Genomic DNA, 23,467 nt, shown 5'->3' with positions numbered 1-23,467 from the left:
TGGCTACCCAAGACATTTCATGGTTCAAGTTCGTTGTGAGTGAATATTCCAATCGTTTATTTTGGTGGTATATGATACTGTATTTGTTTAATTTCCACCAATATAAAATTTTGCATTCCTTTTTTTCTACATTCAGTTTGTATATGATATAAAACTGTTCATTCTACAATGTCTTTAGAAGTAATAACATTTATGACTAAGGTGGTTTATGTGTCCTTCACTGAACATGTTAAATTTTCTGTCCTTGTTACTTGTAAGGAATTTGGGTCTACATGTACAAATTCAAAATGAAACATTATTGAAGTTTATATTGCATGGCTATTTTCAAATTTTCTGCCTCGATCCAAGGGAGATAATTTGTATAGCAAGTGCATGGAAAACACACATTTAATCAATTTTCTTGACGGATTATACCATAGTTCTTATTGTTGAAACTTCTATAAAGCCTATGAAATCATATATCCTTTCTTTTCACATGGACATTGTTGAAAAAAGTTTATGAGACACTATCCCATGCTTACCAATCATGAAAAAAACATCCAGTCCCTTTCCTGTAGACACTAGAACGGTCCCATATTAAATATATTCTTGTGTCGAATTTACAAGGTACCGATCTTATAAAGTGACGACTTAATGTACTGTCATTCTACTTTTGCTTTCAGCTTTCCGGGTTGTTTTCCATTTTCCATGTAATATATATATATATATATACATTGACATTCCAGATTTTAAATACAGGTAAAAATCAGTTATTGTTTTAATAAGGACTAAAGAATCAAGTTATCAGGAACAAGTCATTGGCGAATTCGAAAAATAATTTGGGAGTGGTTTCAAATGAACGTGAATTGCTTTATTTTTTCATCTACGTGCAGTGTTCTAGGATTTTTTAGAAACTGAGTTTTTCTCGAGAAAAATCCATATAAAATCAACTTTCCCACAGTCAATGACTGCTTTCCTAACAAAACAAATCCTTACAGCAGATGAAGTTTTCAACTTGCCATGCATAAGTGTAACTAAGTACCTAACTTTCCCTGACCCAAATTTCACTTGCCCCGGGTAACAGGATTTCAGGAAATAGGAATCCTAGAACATTGTACGAATCTTATTCTTTTTTTGCGGATTTTTTGTTGTTGTACGAAGTTTTCTTAACCTAACTTAATTTGATTCATTAAGATACATTCACCTTGAATCGCCACATGGACTTATGAAAGCACATAAGTTTTGAATCTGCTATTTATACAAGTGTCAAACATTTGTAATTCAACTCTTTCTACAGCGGCGGGGGACATATGGCTACGCGTAGCATTCTTGTTTGTTGTTTTTTTTTTTTTTTGGGGGGAGGGTTCTGAGAAATGCCTTCTAATCTGGTCGTGTGCATGAACCATGTGTGATAATTACTAAATTAGTTCGATGACAAAACACCTGTAATCGATTATCTGATCAAATTAAGAAAATATTACTGTAAGAGCAGTATTGCTTAGAAGGTAGACCTATGAGGCCAACATATTTCCTTCTAACCAACTTGCTGAACCTGATTTTACTCAAGGTGTCATTTACTCCAAGTACAGAGGCAATTAATCAATTAATCTTTTCATAGTAATACTTGATTGGATTGCTACATCCAGATGTGTCTAAACTGTGGTTTAGGGATAGTTAAGCAGTTTACCTGGTATTTAACTGTCAAAACAACCTCTTGACGATCACTTTTAGGCCATCAAGGTTCCAAATGCAAGTTAAAGCAGGATGCTGTGATAGTATTTTAGAAGAATATCAAGCTGTTGACCTGACCCCAACCTCTTGACAATTACTTTTAGGTCATCAAGTTTCCAAATGCAAGTTAAAGCAGGATGCTGTGATAGTATTTTTGTAGAATATCAAGCAGTTGACCTAACTCCAACCTCTAAACAATTACTTTAAGGTCATCAAATAAATATAGGAGGATGCCATGATAGTATTTTAGTAGAATATCAAGCAGTTGACCTGACCCCAACCTTTCGATAATTACTTTTAGGTCATCAAGTTTCCAAATGCAAGTCAAAGCAGGATGCTGTGATAGTATTTTAGTAGAATATCAAGCAGTTGACCTGACCCTAACATCTAGGTCATTAAATAGTTATAGCATGATGTCATCATAGTATTTGAGCCCCAAAAAAGTCAGTTTTGTTAGATTTAGCAGAAATCAAGCAAGCTAATATGTTCAAAGAATCACTTTTAAAAAAATGAAACCATCTTTACAACCACTGCTGATTCATGCCGAATATGGTTTTGGTACTTATGCTTGCAAACAACAACTCCATGATGGACAGAAATACCAACTTCTACCTAGAATACCAACTTCTACTGGGTATATCAACTTCTACTGGGAATAACAACTTCTACCTAGAATACCAACTTCTACTAGGAATACCAACTTCTACTGGGAATATCAACTTCTACCTAGAATATCAACTTCTACTGGGAATATCAACTTCTACGTGGAAAACCATGCAATTTCTACCAGGAATTTCTATAGTAGACTTTAAAAATCCATACTTCTAAAGAAGTATTTCATTCCAAACCATAAACAATAGAAATTATAAATGTTATAATATTCTATTATAATAGAATAAATAATTGGATTTCCTGTTCCTTAATATGGGTTACCTAGAGATCATCTCAGTGTACTTTATTAGAAGGATATGTTGGCCTCAAATATCTACCTCCTTAAAATATACATTTACATTTTCTTCTTTTGTTCAGACGATAAATATGACCTATAAAACTACAAGGAATAGCATGTATATCTTTGTATATTTTACCTTGTGTATAATGTTTACTAAATTATTTTAATATGTGGCAAGTTCCTTAGACACCATATTGTAAAATGCATATTGTATTAGCTTTGAATAATTTGTTGATAGTTGTACCCAAACTTGAAATGAACAACACAGAAACACTCAGAATGACTGTTTATTACATTTAGTTTTCAATTCAAAACAATATGAAGTGGTTATTCATAGAGTAAAGATTCACATCCGCTTATTCTTAAAACGATGATAGAAACAGACCAGTTATCATAAGTTTAGTTATAACAGAAAATAGAAAATTCATTAAACCATTGAGGATATTGTTGTATCTTGACAAACATACGTATCTGAATATAGAAAGACCTAATGCTGCGTTAAAACAGGGAATATGAAGACCAAAAAGCAAAGTTTGTTAGTGATTTTTCTATACCATGAATCACATATCCTGTGATATTTTCCTACCAATAGCCTTCAGCATTTTCCTCCCAATAGCTTACAGCAGTTTTCTAACAATAGCCTTCATCATTTTCCTACCGATAGCTTTCAGTATTTTTCTACCAATAACCTTCACATTTTCCTACCAATAGTCTACAGCATTTTTCTACCAATAACCTTCAGCATTTTCCTACCAATAGCCAAAAGCATTTTCCTACCAATAGCTTTCAGCATTTTCCTACCAATAGCTTTCAGCATATTTCTACCAATAGCCAACAGCATTTTCCTACCAACAGCTTTCAGCATTTTTCTACCAATAGCCAAAAGCATTTTCCTACCAATAGCTTTCAGCATTTTCTTACCAATAGCTTTCAGCATTTTTCTACCAATAGCCTACAGCATTTTCCTACCAATAGCTTTCAGCATTTTCCTACCAATAGCTTTCAGCATATTTCTACCAATAGCCAACAGCATTTTCCTACCAACAGCTTTCAGCATTTTTCTACCAATAGCCAAAAGCATTTTCCTACCAATAGCTTTCAGCATTTTCTTACCAATAGCTTTCAGCATTTTCTTACCAATAGCTTTCAGCATTTTTCTACCAATAGCCTACAGCATTTTCCTACCAATAGCCCACATTTTCCTTCCAATAGCCCACATTTTTCTAACAATAGCCTTCAGCATTTTCCTTCCAATAGCCAACAACATTTTTCTACCAATAGCCTACAGCATTTTCCTTCCAATAGCCCACATTTTTCTAACAATAGCCTTCAGCATTTTCCCTCCTATAGCCTACAGCATTTTTCTACCAATATTCAACATTATAATGCATTGCCATTCACAACCACGCAATTTGCTAAATACTAGTTTTATTTGGTCTAAATAAAAAACTACAAGGCATATAAATAATGCAAATTTCATTACGATGTTTAAAGTTTTACTAACAAAAACGGAGGAAATTTAACAAAAGTGCATTGTAAACAAGAAGTTCATAAAACCAAAAAAAAACTATCGGAATAGGAAGCCAAAACCAGCACCAATAAGTTCAAACAGAGTATGTCAAAGGATCTTAATTATTGCAGCGGAATCTTAATACAAGGAACAAACCCGCAGTGTTTTGTGCATGGGTTTAGAATTTTAGGTTAAGGCAAATTTCAGTAAATAATATATGATGTGTACTTCGTGGTCAGAAAAGTATGACTACTAAAAACGATGGTGAATACCATAGTGACAATAGGTTTTAAGTACCACTAAACAGAATCTCGAGACATGGCATTTCTAGTATACAATAGAAAGTGTTAAGTAGCAGTCTCTATAAAAATCAGACAGGAGGTGATTCATGCAAGTCAAAAACCTACCGGATTCACTTTTATATCTCATTCAGAATCAGTTACAGACCACATTATCAGTCATAGTTTTTCATTTGTGTTTTGCGCTTTTGATATAAAATGTATATACTAGTAGATTGTACATGAAATTAGCACTTTGCAAGAGTTACCGTTCTTGATTTTGTTCGATTTGGTTGATTTTAGTGGGAGATAAATGTATGATTTTCTCAAAAGTACAGATCTAAATGTATGGATAAGACAACTGAAAAATATACTTATTAGCATATTTAGATTGAGGAAAAAAACATTGTTTCTTCGGTGTTTTTTTTTCTTTACCATGAATCACTTTACTATTGGTTGTGTCTGAATTTTATGTGGACTGGTATTTAAGTAATTTAAAAAATCGCCAACCGATGATTTTTCAATCGTACGACTACCTCGTAAACAAATTACACTGAATGAAAAGCAAGAAGAAAAATAAAGTTCTGTCAACCTTAGAAACCACATCTTGCCATTCTATATTTTGTATTGTTTCAACAGAGTATTCATTTACTGAATCAATAATTTTTTTTCGATTACACGGTTTGTTAATACAAGGGAATGTCATGATTCGAATAATCATTTTAGTAACGGGGCTGGTTCTATAATGCATCTTAATTGCAAGGCAGTTAGAGACACCAAAGTGTCGCTTAAGAATACTTCAAACATTATGAAGTGTCCTAGCAAAGCGACTGATGTCTTAGGCTCAAAAAGATAGTGAAAGCAATCATCAAGATGTATCCAATTTTCTCACCACTTCTGGTTGGTAAAGCAACGTGAAAAATAGTCAGAATGCTTAAGGACAATTGGTACTGTCAGATAAAACGAATACGAATACGAATGGTTCCTTTTCAATTGGATTATGTATTATTTCCTGAATCTACTATTTCTAATGAGGTATCCGTCACCTGCCACGATTTATTCTCTTTAAAATCATCAAGGATAACGTTAGCCCTGTTGGAATAAAAGTATATTTTTGAATTCCAGAATTCAAAATTGAGCTCACACTTCCGTTCATCGAATGGAAAGTATGTGACATCATATTTCTTTACATTTCGAAAATCTCCGATAGTGCCTACGATTCCAATTCATCATATCTCACATTGGACAAAATGGAGTTGTCTTCAATCTGTTTCAATTTTTCAAAGCCATTTCAGGTTTCCAAACATCTTTCTGGGATAACAAAATATAATCTACGCCATTATAATCTTATGAGTCCAACGAAAGATACTCGTCAATCCATACAATGTGTAGATATGCATTTGTAACCAGTGTTTTTGTATTTTTTCATTAACATAATTTATCCCAAGAAGTACAAGATCTGTATCAATGTTGAAGGCAACTGATCAATAGCAGTAATGACATTATTTCTATAGCTTTCTGCCACGAAAAGTTGTTCCAGTACATCGCCTACATCTGATCCAGAATACGCAATTAAAGAGTTGTTTTACATAATCTTACTGAAAAATGTCTTGACACAGAATTGCCTTTTGAGAGACAAAATTGAAAATTTGTAATATGTTATAAATCTGAATTCATTTTTATTGAACAAAATTCACTTTTGTCTGTACAAAATTGAATTTTTAGTACAAAACCACAAGAGTCTCATTCAGCGCCCAGTAGGTCGCATGTCGCAAACCGTTGTACCAACACTATAACCCTATATGACTTGTCACAATATCAACAACTATTACAATAGGCAATGATAAGATCAGCAAGTTGCACTGCAGTAGTGTCTTGTGGTCGCCGCAAACCCTTGCAACAATTCAACAACCCTTCATATTGTCATCAACTACTACATGGAATGGTGTGACCAGTACCGCTCGCTGCAGTAGTCAGTAATGAAGTCGTCACAAACCATGCAGCAGTGTATGTCCCGTTGTCGTCCTAAGTTTAAGTCCCAACCAACTTACATTACAACTAAATTTATAAAGCCAAATATATATATGTAAACTCATTCAAATCCATGATCTTATCCGTTCAATAGTTTAAGCAAAAACTACTTTAAATACTGCTCGGTGTTCCATAAGCGAAAGTGACAAATTTCAACCGGGGGTTTTAACGTCCTTAACTATCCTCTAAGGTCTCGCACGGACTGTTGGTTATACGAATTTCAATGTCACTCACTTGCTTCACATGACTGGACTTATCCATTACATACTTAAAAACAAAAACAAAACAAAAGCAAAAAAAAATAAATAAATAAAACATGAATAAAGTTGTGGCTACCCAAGACATTTCATGGTTCAAGTTTGTTGTGAGTGAATATTCCAATCGTTTATTTTGGTGGTATATGATACTGTATTTGTTTAATTTCCACCAATATAAAATTTTGCATTCCTTTTTTTCTACATTCAGTTTGTATATGATATAAAACTGTTCATTCTACAATGTCTTTAGAAGTAATAACATTATAAAGCCAAATATATATATGTAAACTCATTCAAATCCATGATCTTATCCGTTCAATAGTTTAAGCAAAAACTACTTTAAATACTGCTCGGTGTTCCATAAGCGAAAGTGACAAATTTCAACCGGGGGTTTTAACGTCCTTGACTATCCTCTAAGGTCTCGCACGGACGGTTGGTTATACGAATTTCAATGTCACTCACTTGCTTCACATGACTGGACTTATCCATTACATACTTAAAAACAAAAACAAAACAAAAGCAAAAAAAAAAAAAAAAATAAATAAATAAAACATGAATAAAGTTGTGGCTACCCAAGACATTTCATGGTTCAAGTTCGTTGTGAGTGAATATTCCAATCGTTTATTTTGGTGGTATATGATACTGTATTTGTTTAATTTCCACCAATATAAAATTTTGCATTCCTTTTTTTCTACATTCAGTTTGTATATGATATAAAACTGTTCATTCTACAATGTCTTTAGAAGTAATAACATTTATGATTAAGGTGGTTTATGTGTCCTTCACTGAACATGTTAAATTTTCTGTCCTTGTTACTTGTAAGGAATTTGGGTCTACATGTACAAATTCAAAAAGAAACATTATTGAAGTTTATATTGCATGGCTATTTTCAAATTTTCTGCCTCGATCCAAGGGAGATAATTTGTATAGCAAGTGCATGGAAAACACACATTTAATCAATTTTCTTGACGGATTATACCATAGTTCTTATTGTTGAAACTTCTATAAAGCCTATGAAATCATATATCCTTTCTTTTCACATGGACATTGTTGAAAAAAGTTTATGAGACACTATCCCATGCTTACCAATCATGAAAAAAACATCCAGTCCCTTTCCTGTAGACACTAGAACGGTCCCATATTAAATATATTCTTGTGTCGAATTTACAAGGTACCGATCTTATAAAGTGACGACTTAATGTACTGTCATTCTACTTTTGCTTTCAGCTTTCCGGGTTGTTTTCCATTTTCCATGTAATATATATATATATATATACATTGACATTCCAGATTTTAAATACAGGTAAAAATCAGTTATTGTTTTAATAAGGACTAAAGAATCAAGTTATCAGGAACAAGTCATTGGCGAATTCGAAAAATAATTTGGGAGTGGTTTCAAATGAACGTGAATTGCTTTATTTTTTCATCTACGTGCAGTGTTCTAGGATTTTTTAGAAACTGAGTTTTTCTCGAGAAAAATCCATATAAAATCAACTTTCCCACAGTCAATGACTGCTTTCCTAACAAAACAAATTCTTACAGCAGATGAAGTTTTCAACTTGCCATGCATAAGTGTAACTAAGTACCTAACTTTCCCTGACCCAAATTTCACTTGCCCAGGGTAACAGGATTTCAGGAAATAGGAATCCTAGAACATTGTACGAATCTTATTCTTTTTTTGCGGATTTTTTGTTGTTGTACGAAGTTTTCTTAACCTAACTTAATTTGATTCATTAAGATACATTCACCTTGAATCGCCACATGGACTTATGAAAGCACATAAGTTTTGAATCTGCTATTTATACAAGTGTCAAACATTTGTAATTCAACTCTTTCTACAGCGGCGGGGGACATATGGCTACGCGTAGCATTCTTGTTTGTTGTTTTTTTTTTGGGGGGGGGGGGGGAGGGTTCTGAGAAATGCCTTCTAATCTGGTCGTGTGCATGAACCATGTGTGATAATTACTAAATTAGTTCGATGACAAAACACCTGTAATCGATTATCTGATCAAATTAAGAAAATATTACTGTAAGAGCAGTATTGCTTAGAAGGTAGACCTATGAGGCCAACATATTTCCTTCTAACCAACTTGCTGAACCTGATTTTACTCAAGGTGTCATTTACTCCAAGTACAGAGGCAATTAATCAATTAATCTTTTCATAGTAATAGTTGATTGGATTGCTACATCCAGATGTGTCTAAACTGTGGTTTAGGGATAGTTAAGCAGTTTACCTGGTATTTAACTGTCAAAACAACCTCTTGACGATCACTTTTAGGCCATCAAGGTTCCAAATGCAAGTTAAAGCAGGATGCTGTGATAGTATTTTAGAAGAATATCAAGCTGTTGACCTGACCCCAACCTCTTGACAATTACTTTTAGGTCATCAAGTTTCCAAATGCAAGTTAAAGCAGGATGCTGTGATAGTATTTTTGTAGAATATCAAGCAGTTGACCTAACTCCAACCTCTAAACAATTACTTTAAGGTCATCAAATAAATATAGGAGGATGCCATGATAGTATTTTAGTAGAATATCAAGCAGTTGACCTGACCCCAACCTTTCGATAATTACTTTTAGGTCATCAAGTTTCCAAATGCAAGTCAAAGCAGGATGCTGTGATAGTATTTTAGTAGAATATCAAGCAGTTGACCTGACCCTAACATCTAGGTCATTAAATAGTTATAGCATGATGTCATCATAGTATTTGAGCCCCAAAAAAGTCAGTTTTGTTAGATTTAGCAGAAATCAAGCAAGCTAATATGTTCAAAGAATCACTTTTAAAAAAATGAAACCATCTTTACAACCACTGCTGATTCATGCCGAATATGGTTTTGGTACTTATGCTTGCAAACAACAACTCCATGATGGACAGAAATACCAACTTCTACCTAGAATACCAACTTCTACTGGGTATATCAACTTCTACTGGGAATAACAACTTCTACCTAGAATACCAACTTCTACTAGGAATACCAACTTCTACTGGGAATATCAACTTCTACCTAGAATATCAACTTCTACTGGGAATATCAACTTCTACGTGGAAAACCATGCAATTTCTACCAGGAATTTCTATAGTAGACTTTAAAAATCCATACTTCTAAAGAAGTATTTCATTCCAAACCATAAACAATAGAAATTATAAATGTTATAATATTCTATTATAATAGAATAAATAATTGGATTTCCTGTTCCTTAATATGGGTTACCTAGAGATCATCTCAGTGTACTTTATTAGAAGGATATGTTGGCCTCAAATATCTACCTCCTTAAAATATACATTTACATTTTCTTCTTTTGTTCAGACGATAAATTACAGCTATTTTGTCATCAAACCACTCAAAATTGCATATGGTCTGTACACATGACCAGATTACAAAGCATTTTTTGGAAAATGACACAAGAACCCCCCCCCCCCCACAAAAACAAAAAACAAAACAAAACAAAAACACAAAGTTGAGGTACATTTACAAGTGAAATTGGTCCCCTTATTTCCCTGAAAATTGATGATTGATTCTGAGCAAACTTTTACTTGCTGAACAATGGTGGTAAATCTATAGTTGAATTGTCTATATTTATAACTTATCAGTACTACACATTTAAGTCATGATCAATGGTCAAAATAGCTGGTTTTCTTAAATTTACAAAACCAGGAAGTAAATTACCCATGGTTCCATATAAAATGAAAGTATCTATGCCAATGTACACAAAATGTAGACTCATGTAAAATTTTGATATTCTGAAGCATTTTTGTCTATTTCATCAGAATTGCTGAAGATTAGGTGGGTCTACATTTGCACAGGCCTCACAAATTAGATAAATTTTGCACCAAATTTGAGCTATTTTTGCAAAGACTTGAGGTTTTTTACCTTGTTCAACTTGTCTTTTTTTAACAAGAACCAACCGAAAAGAATTCTGGTAATGTTGTTGTCCTACATTAAACTTAACAAAATGCAGATTGATAGCATTCTGTTACCATGTTTAGAAATTTCGCTTAGTAGGGGGCCAAAACCATCCCTTAATGTACCTCGTCTTTTGGAAGAAAGAATTGAAGGCACTCACTTTTCTTGGTGTGATGGAAACTTACTAAAAATGCCATAATGCAGTTACTACTTTTAACAAGTAAAATGCAAAAATTAAGAAAAAAAGTAGTTTAATCCTGATGTGAAGTTTTATATTGAAATCGAAATTTGCATTCAAAAGGTTATATTAGAGATGACTCTTTAACATGTTGATGATAAACACACCGACTGACTCGGGATCAATTGAAAATCAAGCATACTGACAGTTGACTACCCCAATTTTTTTTTCTGGATCTGCCACTCGGGGATGTCGGTAGTATTTTAAGTAGCAGGTAAGAATAGAAAAAGTAGAAGGTACATGTATGTTGGCTGTTGAAAATTTTTCAGTCACCCATTTTTGAAAATATAGTAGCCATCAAAATGAGGTAGAAGATGTCCAATTTTGGTGGTTGATGGCATCCCTGCCACTTTCAACCCTTTCACTCTGTTTGAAAGTAGAATTTATGAAAAATGTAGTCTTAATAACATTGAAGACAAAATCCATTTTTTTAATATTTCTCCTTATTCTGACATGTATAATGTAGAAACATGGTGTGAAAAAAACCACCATTTTGAAAGTTTAATTTGACTGTTTGCACCTTCAGATTCAGTGAGAAAATACAAGATTTACCATATCATTTTGGGTAATTGAATTTAATATTATTTCATTGAAATGCACTGTTCATGAACATTGCTAGGGCAGATAACTCTTTCAAAAACCTCATTTTTCTAACATTTTGTTGAATAACTTCTGAGCAAATCCAGTCATCAGCAGAGATCAAGTAATGGTCCTTTCAAATAAAGATATCATTTTTGACTGAAATTATATTGTCTGTTGGTGGATTTTTGACATGCATGTTTCTGATTCTCCCCATTTTGCCTGATTAAAAATCTTACAAATACGAAACAATTAATTTAATAACACCAATTATTGATGTTGATGCCCTTTGAGAACCCCTGATAGTATTCCCAGAGGAGTAACTTTTGACTTAGTTCAGTCATTTAAGTATTATTTTTAATTTCTGACCAGGTTAAGCAAAATAACAAAGTTTGGAACAGCTGATAGTTATGAAGTTTATGAACAAGCATAAACTGCTCTAAAGTTGGTTGTGTGAGCATAACAGTCAAAAATAAAAAAAAACAATTCTTTATAATTTAATTTCTTAAATATTAATGTCAAAATTAGGGTTTGTACCTTTATCAAGCCTTATTTAGTTTGGAATTATTTGAATTGTGGACTGCAGAAAGATCCATATTGATGATATTGCAGTACCAAGCGTTTTTATGGAAAATAAACCACCTTGCCCATATGAGAAATAAATAATCAAATTCATTTATTCAACATTAACCAAGAAGTGAGATCAAACAAAACAATTTATTTCATCATGTTATAGAACTGTGAAAAAACAATTGCTATCATTATGCCATTTCCACTAGATTGTATTATTGGCTTAATCTAAAGTGTCAATCATTTAAAAAACAATCCCTAGAAAAAAAAATTTGAAAATTAAATTCTGTGATAGGTCTGTGATAGGTCTGTGATAGCTCTGTGATAGGTCTGTGATAGGTCTGTGATAGCTCTGTGATAGCTCTGTGATAGGGATTAACACTTTTGAGTCTGCAGTGGTGAATTCATTGGTGAATTTGTAAAGAAGGGCCTGCTTAAGTGATTTCAAGTATTCAATCAACATTCAAAGCATTATGGAGGGAGGCATTCTAATGATTCATGTACCGGTATTCATTATTTCAGTAAGTCATTCTTTAACATGTTTTGTTAAAAATTCTGCTTTAATATGATATTTTCAGCTGGAATGCGATAAGTGGCACATCACTCTCTAGAGATACTCCTGAGCCCAAATAAAAAATATGTGTAATTCAGGTCACCTCATAGAGAAAAAATGGGTCAGAATGTCGGTAGTTCTCTACTAATTGTATTTGTCGTTTTCATTAATTAGTTAAATAATTTTCATTTCTGCAAAAACTTGTCCAGGGTCCAGGGTTGGCAGTAAGAATTAGGGTCGGGAAAGTGATTGGAACCACACATATCTTTTTTGTTTGGCCTTACCACTGAGTGATATTCACCAGTAATGACATTAGGTGTTATTTTGAATTTATGCATTGATATTATCTTAGTATAGGTAGCATACTATGTTTAAGTTTCAACTTTGTAACAACAATATGGGTGATATAAAATTATGTAGAATCAGTTTGATCAGAAATACAATGTATAGTTCTTGATTGGATCCAGAGATTGTGAAAAGATGATGATGGCTTACAGAAAAGTGGGAGGGTGGTCATTTTTAATCCACAAAATGCATGTAATTGAAAAACATTTTTCAAGTGAAGGGGATTCCATCCTCTTGAACACTCCCAAGTCATCTAATAGTGCTGACTTACAAATACATATGTAGATTTATTTTACAGATCTTGCTGTGGAAACATTAAGAGTACGATAAATTTTACTGATGATGGACCCTGTAACCACAGTGGCATAATTTGTCATGAAAAGAAAACAATGGCTTACTACATTCCACCAGTCCAACTTCAGTATCAGCCTCCAACAGAAGATCAGTTAGATACACTGATCATAAAACAGTGTGTGAAGTTTTTGTCTTCTTCTCCTGGAAATGTTGAGACCGACCAAAATTTACAAGCCAATGTGGAAGAGCAACTAGGCAGGAAATTTCAAACAAAACTTCTTTCTTTGCTTCAGATTTACCAGGACAATTTTGATATTGAAACAGATGGAAAGAACAGTTTCATCACAGCTTTTACAAAATTGGAACTTTGTCCCATACATTGTTCTGGGAGAAGCATGTGTCGCGGTGCTCCAATATGTGATAAACTCCACATTTGTAAATTCTATCTACTTTCAAACTCTTGTCAGATAGAAAGAAGGGGCAAACACTGCGCATTTGGGCATGATCTAACAACTGCCCACAACAAAGCTCTCCTTCGTCAACACTATCTTGATGATCTTCGTGTTGAAGAATTGCGAAATATTTTCAGACATATTAAGAGTCGCTGTCCCATAACAATGCCACAGATATGTAAATTCTACAATGTTGGAAAAGGTTGTTCCAAAGAAGGAACTGCCCATCCTTGCCCATTTATACATCTTTGTAAATTTTATGTGAGTGGAACCTGCAAATTTAACAAGGGTTGTCGAAGACGTCATGACCTATTGGACCAACAGGTCAAAGGTTAGTTCATAACACATTGTAGAGTACATTTATCAAATTACCTATGGATGTTCCTAAAAGCATTGAAAGAATGATGGAAAAGAAAATAATAGCATTTGCAATTTAAATGAATTGTTCTTTGTAAATTGGTATTTGTAACCATACCCCCATTCACCAAATGGGGGTGCATGTAGTCTAACATGTATGTACATGTAATCTAATCACCTTGTCTGTCTATCCATCCATATTCACACCGTAATCATCTCAACTGCCAATGAATGGATGATTTACATAGGCATAGAAAGCAAAACTTTCTGGTTTTTGATATAGGGACACAAGGTGTTACCGTGAAAATGTGAAAATTATTGGTATAGCATATGGTACCAGTCAGAATTATTGGTACAGTCGGAGCAGTACCAACCATACCTACGCCCATGGGTTTCAAATGTTGTGTGTGGCTTTATATAAATGGGGTATATGTTGTAAGCAAAGTAGGCAACTTCATGTCACTTACATATAATTTTGACCAAGTTAGATGTTCATTGATGTACTTTGTTAATATACATGTATAATTTAATGTTAATACATGTATTGAATAAAAGGCTAAAAACCACTAATTCCACTTTCCATAGGCTTCTATGCTAATTTCACAATATTCAATGGCTTCTCTGGACTTTACCTTAACTTTAACCTGCAGAGGACTGTATATCAGCATGATTCTACATATGTCAGCTCACAATCCTCAGAATGGCATGTGGGGTTAGCAGACTTGCAGTGCAGTACTGGTCATCAGAAGTGAAGGGTCTATAAATAGCATGGGAAATCCCAGTGTTTTCACAAGATAGGGGTATATTTAAAAATCATTATGGAGATTAGGCTTCACATCACAAGAAGCAAAATGCACCTATAAAATGTACAGAAATGTTTTTCCTTTCAGAAACTGTTTAAATTTTTTAAATAAGATGAGAACTTTTTTCACAGCACTATGAGGAACAGGGGTAATTTCTGCGTAGGACTATTTTTGCGTACGTTCCAAATGCTCATTGGTTGAATTGGTGGTCTGTAACCTAAAAGTACATTCAAATTTTTTCCTGTATCATCTTCTTGAACAGATACAAATACTGCTGGGCTGTGTTTTGTGTACATGCATGCATGTACATTTTTGCTATACTTTTTAACCACACTAACATGTATACTTATCAAAGATAATGTTGTTGCTGGGAGTCCCCAAGCATTTTGTTTATTCATGTATTAGCTGATCAGGGAAATACATGTATGCCAATTGAAACATGAAATCAACACTGTACAATAGATACTAGATTAATCTATTTTACTTATTTTATCAACTTAATTCTTTTTAAATTCCTGAATCCTTCCATCTGTACAATACCTGAACAGATCCATGCAGCTATATTTACTGTGATCGTTCATCAATCACTGATCAGTGATCAGTCCGATCAGTCATCCATCTGTCAAACCCATCCATTAAAGTGGTGGTTGCTTCAGTTTTACATCATGTGACTGGTGATCGGTCAATATATTTTATGAATTGGTTTGTTTTGGTTTTCCATTTCTACACAAATTTACTAAATGATATAAATTCAGACATTAATTAATGTTCTTGTCTTTAAAATTTAATATTTTGAATAAAATACAAAATATTGATTAAGTATTTTAAGGTAAAAGTAAATTTAATATGGCACCTTACTTGATTTGCTCCGATTAAAATTCTGATAGTTACACAAAAGGTCATACCATATGGCAGAATTTTTGGAGGTGTAAAAGTTGTCAATTTTGAGGCCAAAAGATAAAGGGAAAATTTTGGCATTTCTTATTTTGGCGGATACTAATTGGATACACTAAGTACTTAGGTCTAGACCTAATATTATATTTAAATGGTGTTTTTAGTCAGACTGCTAAAATGTGCCAAAATAAGCTCCCCGTGAAAAGTACCCCTATACAGTATTACATTGTATATATGTACATAACAAAACCATCTCCAATTCATTGACCAATTATCAATTCTTCAGCGATGATTCAATTATTTGCCATTAATCCATCAAACAATTGTGCTGATGGGTCCATGGACTTTTACTTACATCCTTCTGCCTGTACTTACTATCTTCTGTTATATTATACAATGTTATAGAATGTTGTAGAATATTATAGAATGTTGTGGAATGTTATAGAATGTTGTAGAATGTTATAGATTGTTATAGAATGTTATAGAATACAATGTCATCCATTACTCCTCCTTTACCACTGAATGAAATTTTATGAAATTCACACAGAATCGTTATTGTATACACCCTAAGTGTTCACCTCTTATTTTATAGCCAATGCATGCCTTACATGAAAACTGATGTGCAAAATGCACATAAAATGTGTAAACTAAACCAAACTGGAGATCATCACTTAATTTCATGACATATTTAGAATCATGAAATATTTGCCACTTTGCATATGTGAACTTCTATAGTATCAAAACAACTTTTCACTTACCTTGCCGATGCACCTGGTCCATGCTCCCAGTTTTTAGTGGAGTCCGAGTTGCTCATTTGCTTTTGTTACTTTTTATGTATGATTTTAGTTACTCTATGTTCTTTATAATGTATGTCTGGTCTTTGTCACTGGATTATATTTTTTTTGATTACCGCTATAACCTTGGTTCCCTTGATTACTTTTTCACTAAATATCTAGTTTGTCAAAGCATTATTATTTGAGCAAATTATTTCCTACTAAAAAAACTACCGTCAAACCTCCTAGCTTATTCCAGTATAGTTGAAATTCACAATAAGTTGTGATGTCATTTTGGCATTTTATATTAATGTAACTGCTGATCAATTTTTGTTGTTGTTTGGGTTATGTAATCTTATAAAATCAAGATATTTCAGAAAGACATTTCAGTGGTTAAGCCAATATTTTCACTTGATTATATAACAAGGCCAGTAATTGGTAAAAGCAAATATATCCTTTTTTTTACTTGTATTCAACATTTATATGTATATGTATTGTTCAACTTCTGTGGTTGTATTAAGTTGCATACCATGAAGAATTTTTTTATGAATATGATTTTTATATTTACTAGCATTATTAGAGAGATATGGAATCAGCACCAGAAGAAGCCCTAAAGAAGTTCTAGCAGATCTTCAGAGTTGTGGTGTATACCAAGGTGATGGTAGTGATTCTGGGAGTGTTCAATCATTTTCACCTAGTCACCGCCAAACTACATCAAGATTTAACAACATGAAAAGGTAAAATGAGGTGGAAATTCAGGGGTGACCACCCATCAACCCCCTCCTACCCATAACTTTATTTGGAAGAAAAATTCCTGATCTTTTACAAATTCTACATCTGAAATATGTTTTCCTTGCTTCACTAGACATTTTATTCTGTTAATAGAATATTAACCTGGAATATTACCCCCCCTTTCAACCTGGAAACCTGCATACCCCCCTGTAGACATCGGTATAGTCTATATACTCTATGTCTTTTTTTTTAGACGTACCAATGAAAACATTTACCACCACAATATCTTCATATTTTTTCCTTTCTTTAAACTGATGATGTCACATTGTTCTATTCTTAATGATACAGTCATTTGGAAATGCTATTATGTTTTCCACTGAATGTGACCAAGAGGGACATAATATAACAAGAATATGTATGATGTAGATTTTAAAGAGACAACATCCCCACAAGGAAGAAAATGTCAACCCAAAACAACCCATTGGCCTTCAAAGAACAATGAGGAAACCCTCATACCATAGGGCAGGCTGCAGCTGGCCCCAAAACATCATTACACACAGTTACAAGTTTTTGTTTAAAACAAAATAAAATTGAGATTATTGTAAAATAAAAAGTATCTTAAAATCTTGTTCATATTTTTTGTACACCTCATAATGTAGCTTTCTCTGTAAAGAGAAAAGAAAATTTCTATTTTTAGCTGTGCAAGATTTCCGTAAGACAGAACGTGTGCGGTTTCCCATAAAAATGTGCACAATTTAATTAGAAGTTAGTGAACGATCTCTCCAATATATGTTGAAAAATTCATTTGAATTGACAATTTTATCAAGAATATTGAGAATATTGATTATTTCATGCAGCTTTTTAGCTCACCTGGCCAAAGACCATGTGAGCTATTGCCATCACTTTGCGTCCATCCTCGTCGTCGTTGTCATCGTCATTAACAATTTTTCAAAACTCTTCTCCTGTGACACCACTTGACCAATTGAAACCAAACTTGGTATGAATGTTCCTTGGGGTATCCTGCATAGAACTGTTATGGGGATTTTTGATCTGTTGAAAAACATGGCTGCCATTACTAAAAATAGATCATAGGGGTCAGACAGTAGTTATTGGCATCTCCAAAACCATTAAGTTTAGCCAAATTCTGACACGTTGTTAAAAGTATTCAGCATGAAAATGTCTATCTGTGGTCAAATTTTCATTTTGATATATTAAGCCATGTTGGAGTTATTGCCCTTTTTTGACGTTTTTCTTTTGCTATTTTGAATGTTATTTCTTTCAAAAATCTTGACACCACCTGACCAATTGGAACCAAACTTGGTATGAATGTTCCTTGGGTTATCTTGCATAGAACTGATATGGGGATTTTTGATCTGTTGAAAAACATGGCTGCTGTTACTAAAAATAGAACAAAGGGGTCAGACAATAGTTTTTCACAAGTATCTCCAAAATTGTTAGGTTTAGCAAAATTATTTCTATAGCTGAAATGACCCTTATTATAAGGCCTTCAAAAGTGTTAAGGGATCAAAGTTGTCAGGTGACTCCTGTAAGAGTTATTGCCCTTGAAAGATAAAAAATGACAGGTTTTTTTTTACAGTTTTCAGCCAATATCTATAAAACTATAAAAGAAAGACACTTTCTATCACTGAAATGATCCTTATGATAGTCCTACCAAAGTCTTCTTGAGTCAAAATTGTTAGACAACTCCTTGTTAAATTTATTATCCTTGGAATACAAACTTGAACCAGGTGAGCAATTCAGGCTCCTGGGAGCCTCTTGTTTATAAATATCTAGGATCTGTTTTGAAGTGACTTACACTGGTCATAACCGTGATGTATCAGTGGAGGTATTTTCAGTTCCAACATTTACTTGAAAACAGGCTTGAAGTGAGAAAAAAGAATCTAACACCAGTTTTTCTTGTGCAAGATTGAGAAATCTCAGAAACCATTGGTCGAGCTTTGGTAAAGAATAATTAAAACTTACTCTGGGTTGTCTGAGATTTCCCTATCTTGCTCATGTACAGGTGTTTGATCCTTAATTTTTATATTCACCAGTCATATACCAGTGTCATATCATAATGAGATTCGCCCAGTGGTTAGAATGTCAAAGCAAAAATTTGACCCTGGTAATGATGATTTAACTGCCCCTGTGTATGATATTTAAAGTCCCAGCATTATTTTTATCCCTGTATAGCGAGTGGAATGCAAAAATGGGGTCAATTTTTGAAAAGAGATGGGAATATAGTAATTGCAACAAGTGAGTAGAATTATCATTATTGTGGAGGTATGGCAAGGTGGGTTCATGATTGTAGATCTAGAATAATCATGAGGGAAGCAAAACATGGCGGCAAGGGGTAGATTTCTGATAAGGGGAGGTGGTTAAGAAATAAATAAAGGCTTTATATGTATCATTTAGAGGATAATAAAGTATAGGATCAACAGAGTAGATTGATCATTAAGCCTGATATGGAGGCTATTTATTTTTTGTTTGCTTTTTGCTGTATTATGTACCATGTCTTGATAAGTAGATAACAATAAAGTATGATTAGTGACCATTTCCAGAATACTGAATTGAGATCCATGACTTCATGGACTTCGATTTAGATCCAATTATTATTTGTCTCTCTCGTTTCATATCATGTACTCTTTTGCTGCACCTGTGTATGATGAGTTTTGAGGCCAGCTGCAGCCTGCCCTGTGGTGTGAGGGTTTCCTCTTCGTTTGTTGGAGACCAATGGCTGGCCTTGGGCTACATTGTCATCCCAGTGAGGTTGTTGTCACTTTGACATACTCACCATACCTATTCTCATTATATGTTTTGGTTCTAAATCTCCTCGTTTTCTTGTCATTGTAGGCACAAATCAAATCCTAACTTACGAGCTGACTTTGAAACCCTTACCTTGTATAGTAGAACAGACAATATTGACCCAACTTCCCAGTTGATGGCTTCAGAGATTTGTATCTATCATCTACGAGGGAGGTGTGGCTTTGGCAAGAGTTGTCGGAGACATCATAAGGATTCCATGTACCAGTGGCAGTTTAAGAAACAAGGCGACACGGCAGATGATGCATGGACAGACTTTCGACATTCAGCCAATTTTGAGATTGAGCTGAATTATTGTGATGTAAAATCTGATAAATGCTATGTTGAATTTAGGTATAGTGATAATGATTTGGAAACTCTAATTTTTATCAGATTTTCATCTTTCATTATTTCAAGTATGCTTCAAAAGTTTCTTTGCAGGTCTTGTACTCCTTTTTTCAATACAGATGAAAAAAACTTAGAAATGGATAAAAAGTACTAAAAAGTAAATTTTAATACAATAAAACAAATCCATCAATTCTAAAAATATTATGGTTAATACCAGGCAAATACATAAATGACACTCAAGCTAAGAATCATGCAAACCATGATATGTGGTTGAAAAACCTACATATTTTTATTTTTTATATTTTGTTCAAAATGCTTAAGTAAACAGAAATTAACATGTAGACTTTCATAAGAGATATGAATTATATACAATGCACCGTGGAATTCAAATTAGGGGAATCAACTCTGTAAAGGACACTAAAATACAGTAGAAACCATTGCGAATTATCTCCTAAGAGCAGACAGATTGGAATGAATAATTACACTTCTTGAAACATTCATACGTTTATCATGCGTTTGGTGAGTGTTTAGCGTGTGGTTTGGTATTGTGCGTGTGAGAAACCCTAACGTCTCAAGGAGTGTATACATTTCTAATAGACCTATAAAATAACTTATTAACAAAAATAAAAGGTATCTTGCATAGAATTGACTTTTTTTAATAGAAAATAGAACATAGGGGTCAGACAGTAGTTTTTTGCATATATCTTCATTAGGTTTAGCAAAATTATTTCAATTGCTAAAATGACCCTTATTATAAGGCCTTCAAAAGTCTTCAAGGATTGTCAGGCAACTCCTTGTAAGAGTTATTGCCCTTGAAAGATGAAAAATGACATTTTTTTTTTTTGACAGTTTTCAGCCAATATCTTGAAAACTATAATAGATAGAAAAAAACTTTCAATCACTAAAATGATTCTTATGATAGTCTTCTTGGGTCAAAATTGTTGGACGATTCCTTGTTAAATTTATTTCCCTTGAAAGACAAACTTTAACCAGGTGAGCAATTCAGGCTCCTGGAAGCCTCTTGTTTGGGTGTGTCAAATATCAAAGAATTTGCATGATTTTTACAAAGACTGATACTTAATAATTGACAAAAACAATGTATTACTGCAACAAATTAACAATATGCAGGTGTATGATCGATTCTTCTATAAATCTGTTCTTTTTGTTTACATTTTACAGTGTAGAAATTGTTTTGGCAGCTGACTTCGAGAAAATGAATGGTGAACTAAAGAATATTAAGTCCAAGGAGAAAATGGGGACATTAGAAATCCGACGTTTGACAACAGAATCGTCAGCGGTACAGAAATTTCAACCTTTAGCAACTCAGTGGAAGTGGTATTGGAAAGACCAATCCAATGATTGGATTCTATACGGAGAACTGGTATATTAGGTCAATGTAAAAAATGTGTGTTTCAGGTTTCTGTACCTACCCTGTTACAACCTGAATTCTTTAATGCTACTTTAATTAAAACCAAATGATTTTCTCAGTTGCAAGATTAATTTAAGAGGGGGTACATGTAAAAACCTGGCAGAGGGTGACACATGACAAATTTGGATTTCCAAAACTTTTCACTTTTTTCATACCACAAAGGTATTTTTTCTCAAAGATGAAAGTTGGTTTTTGATTAACTTTAATAATTAAAGAAAAATAAATTACATAGAAATCATTGATATTCTTTGAATAAAGGGAGATAACTCTTTAATTTGAACAAAATTTGGTTACATTGTTAAGAACTTTAAATTATTTTCTGAGCCATCCATTGATTTACAAAAAAACTTTATACTATTTGACATATATATATATATTATATACATTATATTGAAGCAAAAAATTAAGGGTCTGCCTGTTTTTTACATGGACAACCTCTTAATATTGTATGAAAAAAAAGGTCTCCTGTCTGCCTACTTAACCACCTTGATTTTCAAAGCATGTAACCTCGAACACCTCTGATTATATGTTTTTGCATACTTCATCCTTTTTTGAATGCCCCTCTCCCCCAAAAAATGTAAACTCAGAAATAATGTGCATTTTTATGGCAATTTTGTCATTTAGACCAAATTTTGATTTTTGTGTTGTGAATTTGAGAAGAATTCTTTTTCATTCATAGTTTAAAATTCCAAAATGAGTGTTGGAAATATTGTAATAACAACCCTGTTACATTATTGGCAATAATACAAGTATGGCACAAATTTTTAATTTGCAGTAATTGTAATGCCAACTAAAAATAACTTCTTTGTAGAGTGCCTTCTTACCCATTTTTTATGGCTATACAAATGAAAAAACAAAAGCACTACTCACCAACCACAACATGTTATGGTATGGCATTGTCTTAGTCCTCATCTGTATTGTTATTGTCTGTGTCAACATCTGAAAATGCTTGTTTCTGTTTGTAAACAATGTATTAGTTATAATTTGAAAGCACTCTTTTCCCTTTTTTGGGAAAATAGAAAGAAAAAAAAATGCCCTCACATGTGGTCATGTAAAATGACCTTAGGCACTTTTATTTTTTGCATTTGGGTAGTTGTTCAGGTCTCTTGACAAAGTATAAAGTTTAAAACAAAACATCAATAGAACATCTAAGGGTGGCTTCCCTGGTGAAAAAGATGCCTTCCCCATGTACCTATTATCTTTCAATGGAACAGCCCTGAGTATTGCTCATGACCTGTGTATTTTTTCACACCCTGGTGGATAGTAGAGCCTTTAACTCTTGAAATCAGTGATATGTTTGTATCATATTCCATTTCACCAAAGCATATCAAGCTTTTACTTGAAAGAGAATGAAGTCAGTTCAAGTTACTTTGGTTATTAAATGAGATTAATGTAAAATGCTGATTACAAACATTCCAATTGTTTGTATGAGTTGTGTCCCTTACCCTAGATCCACCTCCTTAAGCCAGCAGGGTCATACATAGCCAATCAAGAAATTGTTATAAGGCCAAAAAATTAATAGTCTTGTTTCCTGCCACCAGCAAGAAAAAAATAGGGTTGGAGGGTAGGGAAACTTATTTTATATTTCAAAAACACATTACATAGAGTTATTGGGGAAGCAAACTAGACTTAAACAGCACTTGAGCTGAAATGGCC

General features: G+C 33.4%; 1 protein-coding gene across 3 annotated transcripts in view; it reads left to right on the top strand.

Annotated features, from left to right (window-relative positions):
* The first annotated feature begins 5,565 nt into the window (after positions 1-5,565).
* The window catches only part of LOC148602153 (protein mono-ADP-ribosyltransferase PARP12-like), a 32,434-nt gene continuing 14,532 nt past the window's right edge, over positions 5,566-23,467 (top strand). The window contains exons 1-5 of one of the 3 annotated variants that reach the window (XM_088554699.1): positions 5,566-8,041; positions 13,226-14,004; positions 17,072-17,237; positions 20,086-20,388; positions 21,562-21,763. In XM_088554699.1, coding sequence (XP_088410825.1) covers positions 13,317-14,004; positions 17,072-17,237; positions 20,086-20,388; positions 21,562-21,763 — 1,359 coding nt within the window. In that variant the 5' untranslated portion in view covers positions 5,566-8,041; positions 13,226-13,316. Of the gene's footprint in view, positions 8,042-11,070; positions 11,095-12,400; positions 12,551-13,225; positions 14,005-17,071; positions 17,238-20,085; positions 20,389-21,561; positions 21,764-23,467 lie in introns of those variants that run through there. The other 2 variants (XM_088554700.1, XM_088554698.1) reach the window with 2 other exon arrangements.

This window comes from Perna viridis, chromosome 12 (genome assembly GCF_037379345.1).
Source record: "Perna viridis isolate PV_CMFRI_1.1 ecotype Kerala chromosome 12, ASM3737934v1, whole genome shotgun sequence".
Lineage (NCBI taxonomy): Eukaryota > Metazoa > Mollusca > Bivalvia > Mytilida > Mytilidae > Perna > Perna viridis.
The sequence above is the reverse complement of the archived record's forward strand: the minus strand, read 5'-3'. Positions and strand labels throughout refer to the sequence as shown.